This window comes from Marmota monax, unplaced genomic scaffold (assembly GCF_021218885.2).
Source record: "Marmota monax isolate L192 unplaced genomic scaffold, Marmota_monax_Labrador192_F-V1.1 WCK01_AAM20220418_F8-fsc00154, whole genome shotgun sequence".
NCBI classification, from domain to species: domain Eukaryota; kingdom Metazoa; phylum Chordata; class Mammalia; order Rodentia; family Sciuridae; genus Marmota; species Marmota monax.
Window position 1 is genome coordinate 2,305,438 of NW_026691933.1, and position 18,181 is coordinate 2,323,618.

An 18,181-nucleotide genomic window follows, 5' to 3' on the forward strand; every position below is an offset into this window, starting at 1 on the left:
CAGATTAGTAGGACTTAAATGTCCTAAATTTAGGTGGCCATCTTAAAGGAAAAGCTGAATAATTTTGTGAAGACCACAAAATTCAGGAACACATTCCTTGAACAATAATAGGAGCTTTCTGTTGATAACCCCTTCTTATCCACCTCAAAAGATTTTCCTGCTAGGAATAGGATCTAGTAAACTTTCTGTTGTCTTTATGGAGCTAATTTTAATTTCCTCTGAGATATCTCAAGTCAACTCCTTGCAGTGTGTTCACTGGAGATGGGGAAGAGTTGTCCTTATTTTTGTAGAATCATCCCACGTATGTTTCAAGAGTCAACTATTTAAGCACAGCCTCCTTAAATCTAAGTATGCCACAATCTCACAACCCTGCATGGTACCTTGATTTTTATTATCAGATCCCATTCCCTCTCCTCTTCATAATACACTGGGTTGCAGAACTCTGAACTCATGAATTCAGATAATTCATGCAAAATTATCCTCAAAAGATGGCTTTCTGTGCTTGTCTCCCCAAACTCACTTGATTTTTACTAGTAAAACTAGGGCTTTCCAGTGGTCATCTCAAATGTCTGCCCAATTCCTTGCCTTCATTAGCTTTTTTAACTTGCCATATATAGTTGTATAGTGAATGTCAGGCCTCTATTTGTGATTTTAAGTGATCTCCAATAAAAATCCTGCAGCTATCCATATAGAGCCCCTGTGCTATTTCTGTTGTACTTCCCTTTTCCATCCTGCACAAGCCTCATCATCCAATGGGTGCCATATTCAAATTATATGTCCTGTTCACCAACCTGGCCACCTTGCTAGTGTCAAAGGACTATGGGATAACGACCATCAAGAGAAGATATTGACTTGTTACTTAAATGAACCCTTACTCTCTGGACCTCTTTAGACTCCACACTGCCAGGTGAAGGGCCAGATTCCTGGTCACACCATATAGATCCAGAACTCACCATGGTCTTTATACCCTTGGTCTCATCATCAAATTCTATATCTCACCAAGCCATTATTCAGTTACCCTGAACTTAACCTCACGGTCTTGCTGTCAAGAGGCTACTGCACCTTAGTCTAGGTTCCCCATGATCAGGAATGCCCTTCCCCTCGTTCTCTCCTCTTCAAACTCACCTCAAATGTCACACCTCTGGTGAGCACTCCTCAGCTCCTCAGACAGGATGAATCACTGCTTCTCCTGTGGTCCCAGAGAACATTGCAGATACCTCTCTCATAACCCTGACCACAGGGCAATGCACTGCCTTTAAAAGTCTCCCTGTTTCACTATATTTTTGCATCTTACTACAATCAAATCTTGTGATCTGTTTCAAAGTAGGAGTTTAAGGGAAGAAAAAATGACAACTAAACATGCATTTAATTCCTCAAACCAGAGGTGACTACGTGGCTATCAGCAAGAAAAATAAGCCGACCGATACACAGCCAAGAGTCAGAAACATGGTGTACCTGATAGGTCATTATGTTAACAGATTCTTCTCTCTTCTGCTCTGTAGGTCCTTGACTCTGCAATAGATTTCGTACTGTTTCTTCCATCCTGTGAAACAAAAACATGAAACATTTCTTAAAGGTTTCCTATTAGCACCAGTCTGTCCCAGTTATTAGCAATCACTTTTCAGGGTGTATTTCCTACAATTAGGCCAGAGAATAATTGTTCTCTCTTCTTTATCCTCTAATTTAAAATCTGTCATGAAGTCCTTCATAATCATTCATCAGAATATATATCTCTGGGTTCTTTTTCTCTTTACTAGCTAGGTCTCCACCCTTGGTGGTGGACATCTACGCTCCTGCACACGTCTCCTAACATTTCTCTTCACTTCTAATCACTCCCTTTTAATTCAGTACAATGCCATCACATTAATCTTCCTGAAGCACCACTTTGATTTTTTTAAAATCAATTTTCAAAGTTAACAGGTATTACATAAATGCATTCTCTCCATTAATACACTGTTAGGTCTTTCCTTGGTGGCCTTTGTATGTCAGCACACAAAGACTTGCTTCATTCTTCTCAACTATTTCCTAGCGTATTTGATGGTGTTAATGTACCATAGGTTATTTAGCCATTTCCTACTGATGGAATTTAAATTGCTTCACAATTTTTGCTAATTCAGACAATCAACATCTTTTCATATACAATTTTGTACACATTTATGAATATTTCCACAGGTTACATCACAATGTGTCACACCCTGTTTTGTTTTAAATACTAACCTCCCAGGGCTCCAAAGTAATACCTGTTTGCATTTCTAGACATTTGCTTATGCCATTACTAGTACTGGAATGGCAACTTCCTTTCATCTTCCCATATCCCAAACATTCTTTCCAAATCCCCCTCAAGTCCCACTTCCTAAGATACCTCTTAAATTGTCTGGATTCTTTTGCCTATACATTAAATCATTTATTTGATCACCTAAAAAATTTATTTAAATAGTCAAGTATTTCCTTTACTCATGTTTCATCTTCTGGAGTAAATGACAACATTCAATATAAAACTGTCATATTCCTCTATGTGTCCCCCCATTATGAATAAAGTGGGTATTCACTAGAGAGTTCACATTCATGGATTCATTATAAAAAGAGGAAGTATTTACTCTGCGCCAGGCATTCACCAAGTGTATTAAGACTGCTGGAATGCCTTTGTCCTTGGGCCCCTCCATAAGTATTCAAATGCCAGAACTCAGCAAGCTGAGCACTGTGCATTCTTGCCCTGGACCTGAGTTGGTTTTCTTTCCTAGTCCCAACCTGAAATGTATGTTTTTGTGACTCAATAGGACACCAGTATAAGACAGTTGTGGAGAAAAGCAGGATGGTCCAACTTCTCCCTCTTACTAAGGACTTCCAATATGACAAACTAAGGGCTCTCTAGAAGGCCCATGTAAATCCCCTCTGGGGGACAGGTTATTACAGTAACCAGGGCAGACTAGGTCCAAATGCTAGTCTTCCTAACATTTGTCTTTTAAGTATTTAACAGCAGAGTAAAGAAACTGTGAATAAACTGGTACATCCAAACCTGGATGAGTTATTGAGGAAATTCTGCCTTCTCAGGGGATGGTACCAGGGCCCATTCAGGCTTTGCAGATGATAGCAGACATTGACTATGAGTGTTCAAAAAATGATTTGTGACCTCACATTTGTACACTACTTCCCACAGCCAGCTGGGCAAGCAGAGGCTGTTCCCTATATTTCCACAAGTCTTACATTATTAATAATAACTGAAAATTGAATAATACTTTTAACTTGCCAGAGAACTCTCATCTATTAATCATTTATGCATATAAATATGTACATATATAAATATGTATAAACATATATAAATATGAATATAAATATGTATGAACATGAGTACATAAATATGTATTTGTACATATATAAATAGGTATGTAATACATACATATATGTGTGCAATCCATTCAATGTAAATTATATATAATGATATTTTAAAAGCATATATATATAACCTTTTAAATTCATTTTCATAAAATGAATTAAGGTACACATTTTAAGTATATGTATATATACTTTTATAATATATACTGATATACTTTTAAAATATCATTATATCTATTTGGCAGACGAGAAAAGCTGAGACACAGGAAGGTTAGATAGCTAACTGAAGGAATCATAGTGAGTTGGATAGAGAGTTAGTATTAAACTGTTAACAGCCGTCTCTTTCTACTTGATCTCATTGACATTTGGGAAATTACTATAAATAATGAAAGATTTCATTTTATGTGTACAACCTCTTGAGTGGTAGTAGATTTTCCATGACATTTGCCAAATATTTCATTATCAAAGACAGTAATAATAAGGGTTCTTAAACTTGCCTAATCTGCTAGCTCATGGCTGTTCAGAAAATACTCCTCTGGGTTTCCAATGTTGATTACAATCATATGCTGCATTGATGGTGTCAGTGATGTTTTGGTGAACAACAGACTGCCTATATGATGCTGGTCTCCTAAGATCTTATCAGATAGCTGTTTTAGTTTGTGTGGCATACTCTATGATGTTGACACCATGATGACATCACCTAAGGATGCCTTCTTCAGAATGTGTCCCCATCAAGTGATGCAGGACTGCAGCCTACTTCCTTCTCACTTGAGCACAGAAGCTGAATTCCTTATTTTGATCCTGAGTTTGTTCATTTGTAAACAACCCAGACTACATGTGGCCCAGTAGTTAGAAGTCAGTTAAAATAAAACTATGCCACCTTCTTTACTAAGTTAAAATATAATTTTGTCTCAGTGCTTATCTTGAGGAATTATTGCTGAAGTTAGAAGCTCCATGCTTAAGATGCTGGATCAAAAAGAAAAATACCTATTCACCTTTCCCAATTCTTCTAAGATTTATAATTTTACAAAAGGAAAAAAAAAACTAGGGATAGATAGGAAATTGTTAATCTTAAGCAGTCTAGGACTCTAAGTAACACTGTGAACACTTTTCTGGCTCTGCCTTATGTGAATTAAAACCAGTTTCATCTCTGACCTACAGGTTGGAATAGAGGATCGGGGACCCACCCCAAACCTTGGTAAAAAAAATCAAGCTGTAGTGCCGTTTTATAACCTTTATCAATCTGGTCACAGAAACAATGTTTCAAATCTAGTGAGAATATATCATTATTTATCCCCTGGTAACATCTTCTTTTCATTTTCATTTAGCAAACCTCTATTTGCTTGAAAATCAGAGATCATGAAGAATTGTCCAATGGCATTTGATGCCCAATGACATGTTGCTTCATTTCATTATTTTTATAACTGATTTGAGGGTTGGCATTACCAGTGAGCACATGGCATACCTACAGCCTCCCTTTCCCACATTGGATTATTTATTTCTAAGAGGCTGCTAGGTGTGAATTATCCTTAAACACTAATCTTAATTAATTCTCCCCATTGGATACTCAGTCCTCTTTTTCCTAAATATTGGTCAAGTCACTGTTTTAACTAAAAACATACAGAACAAATTTACACCTAGTGAGATGCAATAAGTTTTAATGCACATGAAGTGAACTTCCTTTTTTAAAGTCAACTTTCAGGCAAGCCAGAGGAAAATAAGTCAAATGCCTATGCAAACAGCATGCTTCAGGTCAAAAAGGTAAAAATGCAGGAATTTTTATTAAAAATGAATCACATTTATTATGGTACACATTAGTTAATGAATAATTTTTTAATATAGTATTTCCTTGGAGGGAAGTAAAAACTGTAGGAGTGCTAACTTAAAATGAGATAAATAGGACTTTAGATAATATAGCATAAGAAAAGCAACAATTCAAAAATCTCTCAAGAGCAGGATTAGTGAGCAATGAGCTACCGTAACTCAGCTCTCTCCCTGCTGACAGGGGTCCCTCCACCTTTGCTAGTGTCCCCCTTTCAAGTGCAGATGACAGGGTACTTGTCATTGTGTCGCCCCTAACTTCTCATTGTCAGGGACTCTCTGGACACCAAAGAACATTCCTTCTGGAAGGAAATGTTTAAACATAATAATTCCCTGAACCCCAAGAAAACACCTAATCATATAGGACCTGATAACATCAGGGGCATTATCCCCCATAATCATAGACTATGACTTGGACCCTGAAGATCTTGACTCAATAATGATAGTTGTGTTAGAAAACATGACTCTGAGGCACATGAGGAGCTGTTCATTCTAATAGGAAAAACTGAGCTTTCCCACATCCCTTCCTCCCAAGATCTAGCCCTCTGTCTCCCTAATGACACTTGAAGGAATCAATGAGGACGTTAAACTGAAGTAGTCTTTTGTCACTCCTATCATCCAGTCCTCAGTTGGGCATAATTTCATTTTTTTGACAGAAATAGAACAAAACAAACAGAACAAAAAGCCTCTTTTCTTAGCTCAAACTGGGAGCTGATGAGTCTGTTTCAATTGAAGGCTGAACCAAACCAAGTCATTGTTTCAAAAACGACTCTAATGTGTACTTGATGATTAAGAAAATAGCGATTAAATAATGAAATTAACAATGGTCTCACTCATATTCTTTTAGTCAGGTGAGAAGCTGCAAGACTACAGCCCATCCGCTTTTGCTAAAAGCACACATTACAGTCTTTTATTCTCTCTTACCATGAAGTTTGTCAAGAGCTGCTGCTGCGACTTACAAATTGCTTTTCCTCCTGTTTCACTGTATTTGACTCCCCATCTTCTCACTTTGAGAAAAGTGTGCCAATTTAAGCAATGAGTTTCACGATTGAACCTCATTTTAATGACAGAAAGAAAGGGGCTGAGGTTACATTAGAAAGAGTGACAAGGGCTAATGTCACCGCAGTGCCTCTGCTTTACCCCAGCCTCCTCCCTGTGAGATCATGACAATGACGTGACCCCATGTGGAGAACGGTACTCATCCTCTAAGGTTAATGGCCATAATGAAGACAAGCATACTTCTCAGATATGCTGGGAGAAAAGAAATTGTTATAATGAAATATGAGCTCTCTCAGTGGATGCCCATGCCCTAGAGTTAAAAGATTTAAGCACTCTATAGCTTAGATGTTCAAAAAGAAATGACATTCATTTATTTTTATATGTAATCAGAGTGGTCTTTTCTTAATCCTTCACATGCTGATTAACATTTACTTTTGTCCCAAGTACTAGATTAAATTATAACTCTAGCCTAACATGATAGATGTTTAAGTAAATTAAAAAAAAAAAAAAACCACTCAGATATATCAACATGTATCAATGGTATGTATTTCCTATATTGGAATATTAGTCAATAATCAAAAAGAACAATTGTCCTTCCATGCATGAAACATGGGAAGAACCTCAACGATATCATACCAAGTTAAAGAAAGTGCAAATGATACACTAAATGCAGTAAAACTACAAATGTACTAATCAGGCACAGGTGAAATTAACCTATGGTGGCAAATGTAAGCATGATTTCCTTGGATGCAGCAGAGACTAAGTGGGGAGAGACATGAAGACAGTAAATGTCCTGTACCTCCCTAGGGGTTTGAACTGCACACATGTATGCATTTGTCAGAAACCATTCAATGTTGCATTTAAGATTTATGTATTTCATTGTATGCAAATTTTATCTTAAGAGGAAAAAAATGAACTACAAACAAATATGGGATTCTAGTTAATGATACTCCTGCTCAAATATTTGGTGGCAAGACACCTAAAACTCATTATGAAATGCATCAGAAATAAGACAATGATGGACAGAAAGTGAGTTGAAGAATATAACTTTTGTACAGGGGGTTCACTGTAAAATTATTTCAAATTTCCTGTGTTTTTTTTAATAATTTTTGTAAAGAATTATTGACAGGGCTGGGGATGTGGCTCAAGCAGTAACGTGCTCACGGTGCTGCGTTTGATCCTCAGCAGCACATAACAATAAAATAAAGATGTTGTGTACACCGAAAACTGAAAAATAAATATTAAAAATTTTTCTCTCTCTTTTCTCTCTCTCTCTTAAAAAAAGAATTATTGACAAAGTTTATTTACAAAGACCATTTCTCTTTTTGATAAAAATGCTTATTCTCTCAGAAGGAGAAAGGCACACTACATCTTTCCACAGATGGTTCCTAGTATATCCAAGTCTAGTTTGATGGACATTGTCTATGGAGAGTAGGGGACTTGAGTGTGGTATCATCTTGTCTCTGGAGGGAATCCCTTTGTTGACGGCTTTGTTGTTGGCCTTGCCTCTGAAGGTTCTGAGGCTGGGAAGGCACCTAGTCTTTTTCTTCTTCTTGTTTGAAGCCTAATGTCCTTGCACCCACTTACGAATAAACTTTTTTTTTTTTTTGCTGCTGAAAGCTGTAGTGCCCCGAATCTTGTCATGACCTCTGCTCAGCTTGTGAACACTTGCCCTACCACCACAGACTCCAAAGTGGGCTCACTTGGTCTCCTTTATGCTTCTAACAACATGGAACTAGTACAGCCTGGAAAGGGCCTCTTTTCTGCATGAGCATATTGGAGCATAATGGACATGGTTGTGCCCCAGTTCATGAGGACCACAGCACAGGAATGAGTGATCCTTTTCTAGAATCATCTATGGGATGCAATGAAGTAATTGCCCCTCTCCTCACTTAATCTACACCTAAAGCATCTGTTGCCCCTTATGCTTCTTGCAGCTCTCTCCAGCACTGGTAGAGGAGTGCCTTCTCCTGACATCTCAGATATCTTGTCTCCCTCCTTTTCTAATGCCAATCTTTTGGTGAAGGTTATAGATGATGGGATTGAAGTATTTTAAGTACACACTGGGAAAGCTTCATGATCTCAATCATCTAGACTTGACTCTTCACAGGTTAAAGGTAGGAGAATAAAGGGTTTTGGGTAATCCTTATTTTATATACCTGAATACTCTCAATACTCTCAATGTCTTATTGCATATTTCTATTTTATGGAAATTGAGTATTCCTTCCTTCATTTTCTTTGAATTCATAAAAACAACTGAAGAAAAACACAAATATTCATGATGAAAATGTAGAACATCACATTGATCTTTAAACAATATATATTACTGTGATATGGCCACTGTATGGCAGACACAGTATGACATAATCCTTAGTATACTTAGTCAAGGGCAGGTATACTATCTGCATGTGTGTTTTTATGTATTTTTATGCATATTATTTCATTTATTAATAAATGCATAAATTGAAGTTTAATGAGAACAGGGAACTCATTCGAGGTTATATACCCACTCATGGTAGACTTGGTATTGACTTGGTATTGACTTTACAATCTTTTCTTTCTGTGCCATAACAGTCTTTAAATGAAAACTTAAAACACTCTGGTGTTTGGTGCTTATTTGACTAGGTGCTAACATCTCTGCTACATTATTATCATGTGCTGACATCTGGTTCAATGGGCTCTTATTACTTGAAAATTTGCATTGGTCAACCTTTTCTCTCAATTAGATTAAAATCCTTCTAGATCCAGGTTAATGCACAGTGATAGACTCCAGCATTTTTAAAATATATTTTTATTATAACCTGGAGCCCAAATAAATACTTGTCAAAGCATTTAATACCAGCTATTCATGGAAACAAATGTCCTGCCCACAGGGCACTCTCAAGTCCACTCAAATGCCATAGAAAACACTTCACCAAGTCTTGACCTCTTCTTTACTAAGGAAACCTCTCCCTTTGTGCTTTCTTTACACTCTGACTCTCCTCTGTCACGGTGTGATAGCACCTTATTAATGATCTCTGAGTTTCTTGAAGTCAGTGCCTGTACCTTGTTTTTTTATTTTATCCCTAGCGACTAAGGACAGCTGCCACTACTGAGTAGGTACTTGAAAAGTTCTATTGTGGGTAAATGAATACATGCATTTTTTTTTTCACTTATTCATTCTCTGACTCCTTGTACTGTCAATTCCAACACAACTATACCAGTAAAGAAAGTTATAACTAGCCAGAAAGAAGTAGTAACTGCCAATAGGACTAGGTCGGGTAGGGGTTTAGTTTCTAGGTATGACACATGGGGCTGAGATGTAGGGCGCCTGGTCCTTGGTAAAACAAACCAAATTTCTTATTTTGTTCTTTTTGTCACATTGACTGCTCATATGCTTCAACTCAACTAATTAGCTTTGATAGTTAGTACTTTACTCTAACAAAGCCAGGGTTCTTGATTCAGTCCCTAGCCTGGACACCCTTTACCACTGTTATACTCCTGGAAGACTGAACTCTGCCCAGACAGTCCATTGCTCTAATGCCCTGGGGGAAAGGACAGGAGAATTACCTTAATGAAGAACATAATTTGCACTGCCTCTGATGTCACTTGCTCTTTAGTGTCATTTTTCATATTCTACTTCCATTGCATTCCTCAACAACCCATCCTATTTCCCATCTGAATTGCAGTGCACATCTTTCCTTGAGAGAAAGAGAGACTAAAAAGAAAAGCTGACTATTTTTCAATTCCAAGAGGAAACTGTTCATCTGGAAACTTTGCTGGTTTTGAACTGGGTTCTGCCCAACTGCACAACTTGCCTCCATAGAAAATGAGTTTCCTCCTTTAGAAGCTAGCACTTTTAAGCACATAAGCAGGAGCAATCCCCAGGTCGGTTGTGACTGAGATGTTCTTAACACAATCACTGCTTATCCCCACTGCAATAGTTAGGAACAGTAAATCTACAGTGAGGATAACTGAAAACTACATTGGAACTGAAACTCAGTCTGGATAAATATTGGAGGGCTGGAGTTTCTTATTTCTTTCCTAGATGATATATATTTTTAATTCAGCACAAATTTTGCAAGAATAATACCACTGCCCAGAAACCACAATACTCTAATTCACTCATGGCGATGCAACACCATTCATAAACAGATCGAAAGGTGCTTGTCCGATTTGAATTACTGCATCATATTCACTCCAGGGCCATCTGTATGTGAGCGGAAAGCGACATAAATTTTCTCCAAGGCAGACTTGTACTGATCCTGCAAGGGGAGCTCACTGCATGAAGAGGCATCAACGGAGAGAGGGCAAAGAAGTAGAGATATGCACTCAAAGAATGAGTTCCATTTTCCACATGGAGTGTGGATGGGAATTGCCTGAATGGTAACACATGAGTCCCAAATGTTCTGCTCAAAAGTGACAGAATACAAAATTAAATTTATGGATGCACGTGTTTGTAGAGTTGCATTCATTTGTGGGTAGGGAGAGAGGGAGAAGAGAGAAGACTCCCTGTATACAAGTGGATGTCACAGAGGAGAAGCATACCTCCCAAGATTCAACTATCCAGGTCAAACAGTGGGAAGACGCTCCAAGAAACCACCAGAGGTCTACAAAATGAATTATTTCCCTAAATGCAGCTAGATTTTAAGTTAATGTACTAATTAATAATATATTTTTACTAACACAAAACAGTTAATAAAGCTAATGTTGTCTCCCATGTCCAGTCTTAGGAAATCATCCATTCAGCTCCAAACTACCCTTGTAATATGTCTCATAGAAGTCTTCAAAAATAATGACATTCCACAAAGAGACCTGTCTTGAGTTCCATGTATTGTATTTTCTTGAATAGTCTGATGCACGAATATCTCTCGAGCCTGAAACTGCTCAAGAAGAACTCTGAATTGCAAAGTGAATACTTTTATGATAAAAGTATTATTTGGGGATAGATATTTATAACTCACTATTAAAAAGTTGGAGGAACTTGGCAAGTAACAGAAAATCAATTTGTTATTGGTCCTCATACATTTTATTGGCAAATTTTGTAGGAATAAAAATATTTTAATATATCATGAAGATATGCATTAAACTTTAATTAGAGAGTGTCCTGTTCTAGAAAACTAACGTAAAAACTTAAGAGCCTTATTTTCTTTATTTTTTAAAATGAAAAGTTAATAATTTTCCCTTGCCCAAGGAAAAATAGAATGAGAACTAGACAACTAAGATTTCTTCTCTCAATATGTGCCATGCTTTTCAAAGTTTGAATTTAGAAATGTAATTTAGGCACTAAAAATGGGGTTCGCTTTGTTTCACATGAGTTTTGTCTTTCTCCCCAGTTGAACCTGGCTCCTCATCGGATGGGTCATACTCCCTAGAATACCCCAACAGACCACCCTCTGTTCCATCCTGCTTCAACCCCTGTTTGGAATTTTGACTCAGATAAAATTAAGAATTGAATGACAAAATTGGACTCTATTCTTATCTCCAAACCCACTTTTGAATTTTTATTTTATATATCTTAATGAGTTTTTTCTTTTGCTTTTTGTTCTTGCACACTGACAAGGTGTTTAGTTATTAAAGCTTATAGAGGTCAAACCAGCAGTCACCTTGGATCTGAATAATATCCAAATCAACACTCTATGTAGCTGGTGTTAATCTGTTGTTAATTTACTTGATGAGAGTGCAGAAGAAGGGCAAGAAAATATAACTGGTTTAATTTGGGATCAAATTATAGTGTTAAATTTTCTGGACAAGAAGGTACAATCATGGGAAAGAGATGCTTTAAAAATTCTCAGAAGTGGCCTCTATAGCCTCATGGATGTCAATAAAATATTTTTTTCACCAGGCTCACTATTTAATTCATAGGCTTTGGGTGATGTTTTTGCTCTGCAATATTTCAGAGTGGTTTCAATTAAGAAAGCAGATATGATAATCCAAAGCACACATTTAAAAGTTGTGTTACCGAATCCTCCTAGGGGTTAGGGCCTCAACTCCTGATGGTCACTAGAACCTCAACTCCCTGGACTCCCTAAAGTGGTATAGGTATCGGATCCTAATGGAGGTGTTTTTACCAGCTGTGTATCTCAGGGGAATCACTTCCATTTTTTAAGTCTCAGTTTCATTATCTGTAAAATGGTTACATCATGCTTGTCTGTCCTACTTAACTCGGCAAGATGTTATGAAGATGCAATGTAACAAAATATAAAATTCTGTATGAACTGGTACTTGAATCAATTATCGCTTTAAAAATAGTCCTTAGGGGCTAGGGCTGTAGCTCAGTGGCAGAGCACTTACTTGCCTAGCATGAGTGAGGCACTAGGTTTGATCCTCAGTACCACATAAAAATAAGTAAATAAAATAAAGGCATGCCATCCATCTACAACTACAAAACAAAAAAATAAAAATAAAATAAAATAGGCCCTTTTGGAGTCTAAGGTACTATAAATTATCTGTTAGTCCTTAGGTGAGAAGAGCAGAAAACTAGCTCCTTGGAAGCATCAGTCAAAAAAGTTAACCCTTTATTCAGGCACCAACTCTTTTGCTTTTTTTGAAAGCACAAGGGGAATGCACTCATTTCCAAGTTTCAGGAAATCATTAGTTTGGAGGCAAACCTACTATGTTAGTCAGGATAGGCTAGGTTGTGCTGCAGTAATCAACAACCTCAACATTTTGGTGAACTAATAGCTGAGTTTCTTATTGACACAAAATCTGAGTACCTCAGCAGTCAGTTGTCTTCCATAGGTAGGGTGATTCTGTGTCCTGACTTCCTACGACTGTCCAGTTCATGTCTATTATTCTAACATATTAACAGCATGCCTTTCATTATGAAACTTGCCTTGTTTTGGATAACAAATATAATACAATTCTTGTCAAAGAAATAACTCGGATGTTTCCCCCTGTCCCCTCTTCTCAGCATGATACAATCATCATGGGATAGAAAGAGGAACTGGAGAACATTGTTGAGGTATTCTCTTCCTATTGTCAAAGCTGACACTTTGGTTTAAGAGCCTTTGGCTTGAACTGGTTAGTTGGTCCAACCAACTGCTAAAGTAACTGGTAAATCAAATTCCAGGAATACCCAACAAGGAGAAAAAAAAAAACATCAGAAACTTGTGCTAATATAATGCCTTCCATATCTGCATGGTCACGATTTAAGGCATCCAAGGAACTACTGCATGATGATCAGCTAGCTGGTCAGCTTTCTGACTTTATAGTTACTTCCAAGTGACTAAGGGCCAAAGTTCAAGTGAGGCAAGGAAGTGCCACTCTTGCTGGCCTTTCTCCATTGTGTGTTATTTGCTCCCTTGGTTGAAGCTTAGCTGTCCCTGTCAAGGTTCTTCTCTTACTGCCCTGCTCAATAATGATTGTCACCTTCTTTCATTCATGCCAAATCGACTGCCAACCTACACAATTAGTCTCTCTGATCTCTCTGAATTGTCCGCAGATATGTTCCATCTCATTGGGGAATTTTTAATCACAACTTCAAAGTCTCACTGCTATGAAGAATACGCTATCAAGTCTTCAGTATGATAGTTGATGGACATATTTTGTTTGCAGCCTATTTCATAGCAAATATCTATAAACATGCAGAAGCAGCCTGGACTTGCAAACAAATCTAATAACTTTCCAAATTTTATTAGTAATCGAAGAAGAAGTGGTTGCTTGATGGTGTTGTCAGAGGAAGTCTTGTTGCCACTACACTATCCTTTACCCACTATTCATTGTTTAAAATATCACAGCACAAGTTTGGGCACTAATTGGCATGCCCGATCCTCGGAAACTCTGGAGTGTGAAAAACTTGTCAAAATTTAACAGGTTAAAGTGAAAGCTAGGGAAAGAGAAGTCAATTTAAAAATATGCCTCTATGTAAGATGAAAAACATAAAAAGGAGCCATCAGAGTTATACGCATTACACTGGAATGTCACAAAGTGTTTTTTTTTTGCCAATCATCATAATCATCTGGTATTTGAATGGAGATTTTTCTGCCAGCTACTCAAGAGAAAAATTAGATTCCTCACCTTCCCTCCTTACCTATCTAAATACTGTGCATCTTCAGAATTATGTTTTCCTGATAACTGTGGCCCACATGAGTTTCTCCTGTGTCCACTGAACAATATGTTCCCTGGGACCCTGAGGAAAATCATTGAAGGCTCCTTGTTAAGAATCCAGATTCCTAAGTCCTCCTGATGCCTAGTGAATGGATCTCTGTGAGCAGAAGCCAGGAATCCACATTTTTCAATAAGCATGCTCTTGCACAATAGCCTATGAGAATCTCTAACCATTCATCTCCTCCTAAACCACTTATTCATATACTACTTGGCATTCTTCAATATTAGAAGAACAATTTCCTCTATAGGTTTCTAGTTTCATGAGAATTCTGTAAGTTCATTAGACTCCTATGTATCTCTTAGGTCTTTTATTACTCACATCACACATGCAGTATTGGTTTATCCTGAACTTCCACACTTGTGAGGTTATATATCATTTTACTTCATTTAAGCTATATTTGATGCTGAAAGCAGAGAGAAGAACCCATTGAGATGAATCTAGTTTTAATATCAATGGTGAAAGGCTTACAAATAATACCTTCTAGAATTCAAATAATTATTTCCTCATTTGTTTGTTCACTCATTTATTCATTTTGTTAGTTGGTAATCATCTCTTGACTGCCTAGAATGTGCTTTGGGCTACAACTAGTAACATGAATAAACAAAAACTGCTAAGTGTAAGATGTAAACCATTACCCCACAGTGGTATTAGCACTAGAAGAGGATGCCAGGAGGTAAATATGCCTGATAGGTCATGAGAGGCCCTCTGGAGGTATAGATATATGGCACACTTTTTATAACTGAGTGGATTTAGCTTGATGGAAAAGGGACTTTCAATCATAACTAATGATCTTGTTCGTAAACTTGCAATTGCTTATTATGGGCTTCCTTAATGAGAAATGTTCTTTAAGTGAGTGCAAAGCAATCCATATGCCTACTGAAAGTAAGAGCCCTCCATTTTAGTTTGAGACATGCATTGGGAACTTAATCAAATGCAAAACTTCATACATCCATTGTTAGCTAAACTACTTAAGGCTCTTCCCACCAGGCAGCACACATTGAAGCTATTCCCACTGTTTGATATGAGTTTATTAACTATATCTCAGACAATGTCAACTGAGGCCTTAAGGTAATGCTCCCCACATGAATACACATGCATAACTGTCTCATTATGGTCCATGAACTTGTGTACTTATCCCTGACACTTTGAGATGCTCAGATTTTTCCCTAGTCTTTGGAATATGTCCTTCTTGACCTTGGGTGTCTATGAGGAAATAAAGTATAACCACATCAGAGTATCTGTTACTAAAAAAGAACTGTGATGATAAAATTAGCACCAATAACTGCAGAACTCCCCAACCACAGGTTGACATTAAATAAAAGTCAATTGTCTTCAAGCATTTTTTTTTACCGTGGAACACAAGCTTTTATATAGCACTTTTATTGCATGTTCCTGCCGGATGAAATATATGTTGGAAATACATGACTTTAGGCCAATATAGTGCCCATTTATTCTGAAATTGTCAATGGCACAATAAAGAAAGCAGCAAGAATACTTGGGGGGAGGGCAGAAAAAAAAATCTATACACTAAAACTAACTTTGAAAATAAAATTCTCTTTTATATTTAAAAGCAGTAGAGAAAAAACACAATTCTCAAATATAGTATAAAAGAAAAAAATAAGGGAGAGTACAGATAAATAGTAAGATAGCAAGTGATAGGATTTTAAAAATGGAAACAATGCATGATCAGGTACTATGTTGATCATACTGCTAGAAATCATGACACCACACAGATAATGATATGTATTATTAACTATTTTCTATCCCATAGCTGTGCTACCTTGGGATTTTCAGACTGGGAATCAGAAGTCCTTTTTCCCCTCCCTCTAGATGAACTTAAGAAACTTTTCAGACCTCTGCAAGGGACTTTATATTGTAATCTAGGTAAAGACAATAGTACCTATACTACATGAAAGTTAGAAACCAAACAATAAGTAGCATGTTTGACTTGCTTCCTGTTGCTCTTGGCTTCCCCATACAAAGGACTGTGCTGGAAGAAGAGCAGATTTAACTGTAAAGTGCAAAGACTTTCCTTAGACTGTGAAGCAGAGGGAGAGGGCCATTCTTCACTAACTGGTCAGAACATGGGTCCCACAGGACTTAATTATCTATATCTTGTTAGGCTATAATAGGGGCTCTGAAATGAGATTGCAGCTTTTTTAAAAGCAAGAAATTGATTAGTAAAGTTGAGTAAATCAAATGTCAGTGTTCTTATGGGTGAACATGGACAGCAGCCATAGCCTGCAATAGGAGCTTCATTACTGCACAGCAGCTAATAAGCAGGGCTACTGGAGGCAGGAAGGGCTTCAATACAGAGCGAGAATTGGTATACACAACGACGGGCAGTGTTTTGGGTGGTGCTTATTTCCAGATTTTCAATTTGAACAGAATGCATGATTATCATTCTATGAAACACATTGTTATCCTTGCTCTGATGCCAGATGCTCCAGAGGAACTCAGTATGTTCATGATCATCTCAGTGGCAATGTCACTGGGAAAAAGTACAGATATGGAGGCCCCTGGGCTCTCCTCTTCATGGCTACTGCTGGACCCCGCCCTAGTTCCACCTTTTCTGTCTCTTCTGGACTTTGTTCTTACACTGTTTTATTTATCTTGTTTCAGTCTTTATTTCTGTCTCCATTGACTCTTTTTTTATTTAATCAGAAAATAAGTAAATTAATATCAACTTTATCCTAATGGAGTCTTCCCTTTGTCTCTGCTTTCCCATAGAAATTTATCTTTCTTTATTGTCTTTTACCCACTGCTTGTTCTAAAGAATAGTTTGTGTTCTTCTTTCACATTTTTTCCATACTAAAATAACAACTGACTCCAATCTTTCACCCTCATCACCATGCTCAGTGTGTTTCTTATCACCCACAGACCTGAAGTCACCATAACCAAAGATCTTTTCTTTTTTTAAAAAAAAATTATTTATTTATTTATGTGTCTTTCGTTTTAGGTGGAAACATTAGTTTGTTTTTATGTGGTGCCGAGGATCGAACCCAGTGCCTCATGCATGCTAGGTGAGCACTCTACCACTGAGCCACCACCCCAGCCCCACCAAAGATCTTTTCTATATGGTTTTGCCTACACTGGCTGGCTCTTCTTACCCAAAGTTTTGTTTCTTTTCATGACTTCCTTCTCCAGGCTTCCCAAGTTTCTTTCTGATGCCCCTCTGTTCCCTACTGAAATCTCCCTTTTCCTTAACTAGAGAAAGCCATACTTCATGTCCAAGACCTCTACCTTCTCTTCTCCCTCTGCTCCTGCTCTCTTTGTCTTCAACCTCATTTACTACCTCCTTCAGATTTCTGAACCTAAATCTCCAAGTCCACATTTATCATTCCAGTCACCTCCTGGACATATACTCAAGTCTGGCCAAAGCCTCATACTCTGCTTACCTGAAGTCAGCAGTTAGCACATCTTGCCTGGACTCTGCCTTCCCTTGTCTTCCTATTGGGCCTAATACTGTCTGCGGGCCCTGGGCAGCTTTCCCATCCTCTCTGGCTCAGAAGCAGGAAGGCTGAGCATTGCATTTGCTCGGACTGTACTGCCAAGATTCAGATCCTCCTAATGAGATGCGCTTGCAACAATTTAGAGGCCCAAAGGAGGCATACATTTCTTTCTGTTCCCATGGGAACTATGGTAGGGAACACATGCACTTGGGCACTGTAAGTTTTTGACATCATTGGTTAGACTCTGCACCCTTCTGCCTATCACCAGTCTCAGAGCTGCTGTGACTCTGGTGGAGCAATTCCTATAGATTGTCTAACTTTGGTAAGCACAGCTCAACCTGAACTTGACAGTCAGAGGGGGACTCCTCATTTTGTACTGTAACTTTTCTTTGTGTTTCACAGGCACCTATGTTCCTGAGTTAAATCCCTAGATATTGGAAGTATATTAACAGGTCTCTATTTTCCTGACTGATACTACCATCTCCAG

At 37.7% G+C, this 18,181-nt stretch overlaps 1 protein-coding gene across 11 annotated transcripts in view; it reads right to left on the reverse strand.

Moving 5' to 3' along the window:
- Nckap5 (NCK associated protein 5) overlaps positions 1 to 18,181 on the reverse strand; it is a 969,537-nt gene that overhangs the window by 311,139 nt on the left and 640,217 nt on the right. For all 11 annotated transcript variants that reach the window (XM_046447215.2, XM_046446521.2, XM_058581637.1 and 8 more), the window contains one exon: positions 1,456 to 1,543. In XM_046447215.2, the coding sequence (XP_046303171.1) occupies positions 1,456 to 1,543 (88 nt within the window). The remainder of the gene's footprint in view (positions 1 to 1,455; positions 1,544 to 18,181) is intronic.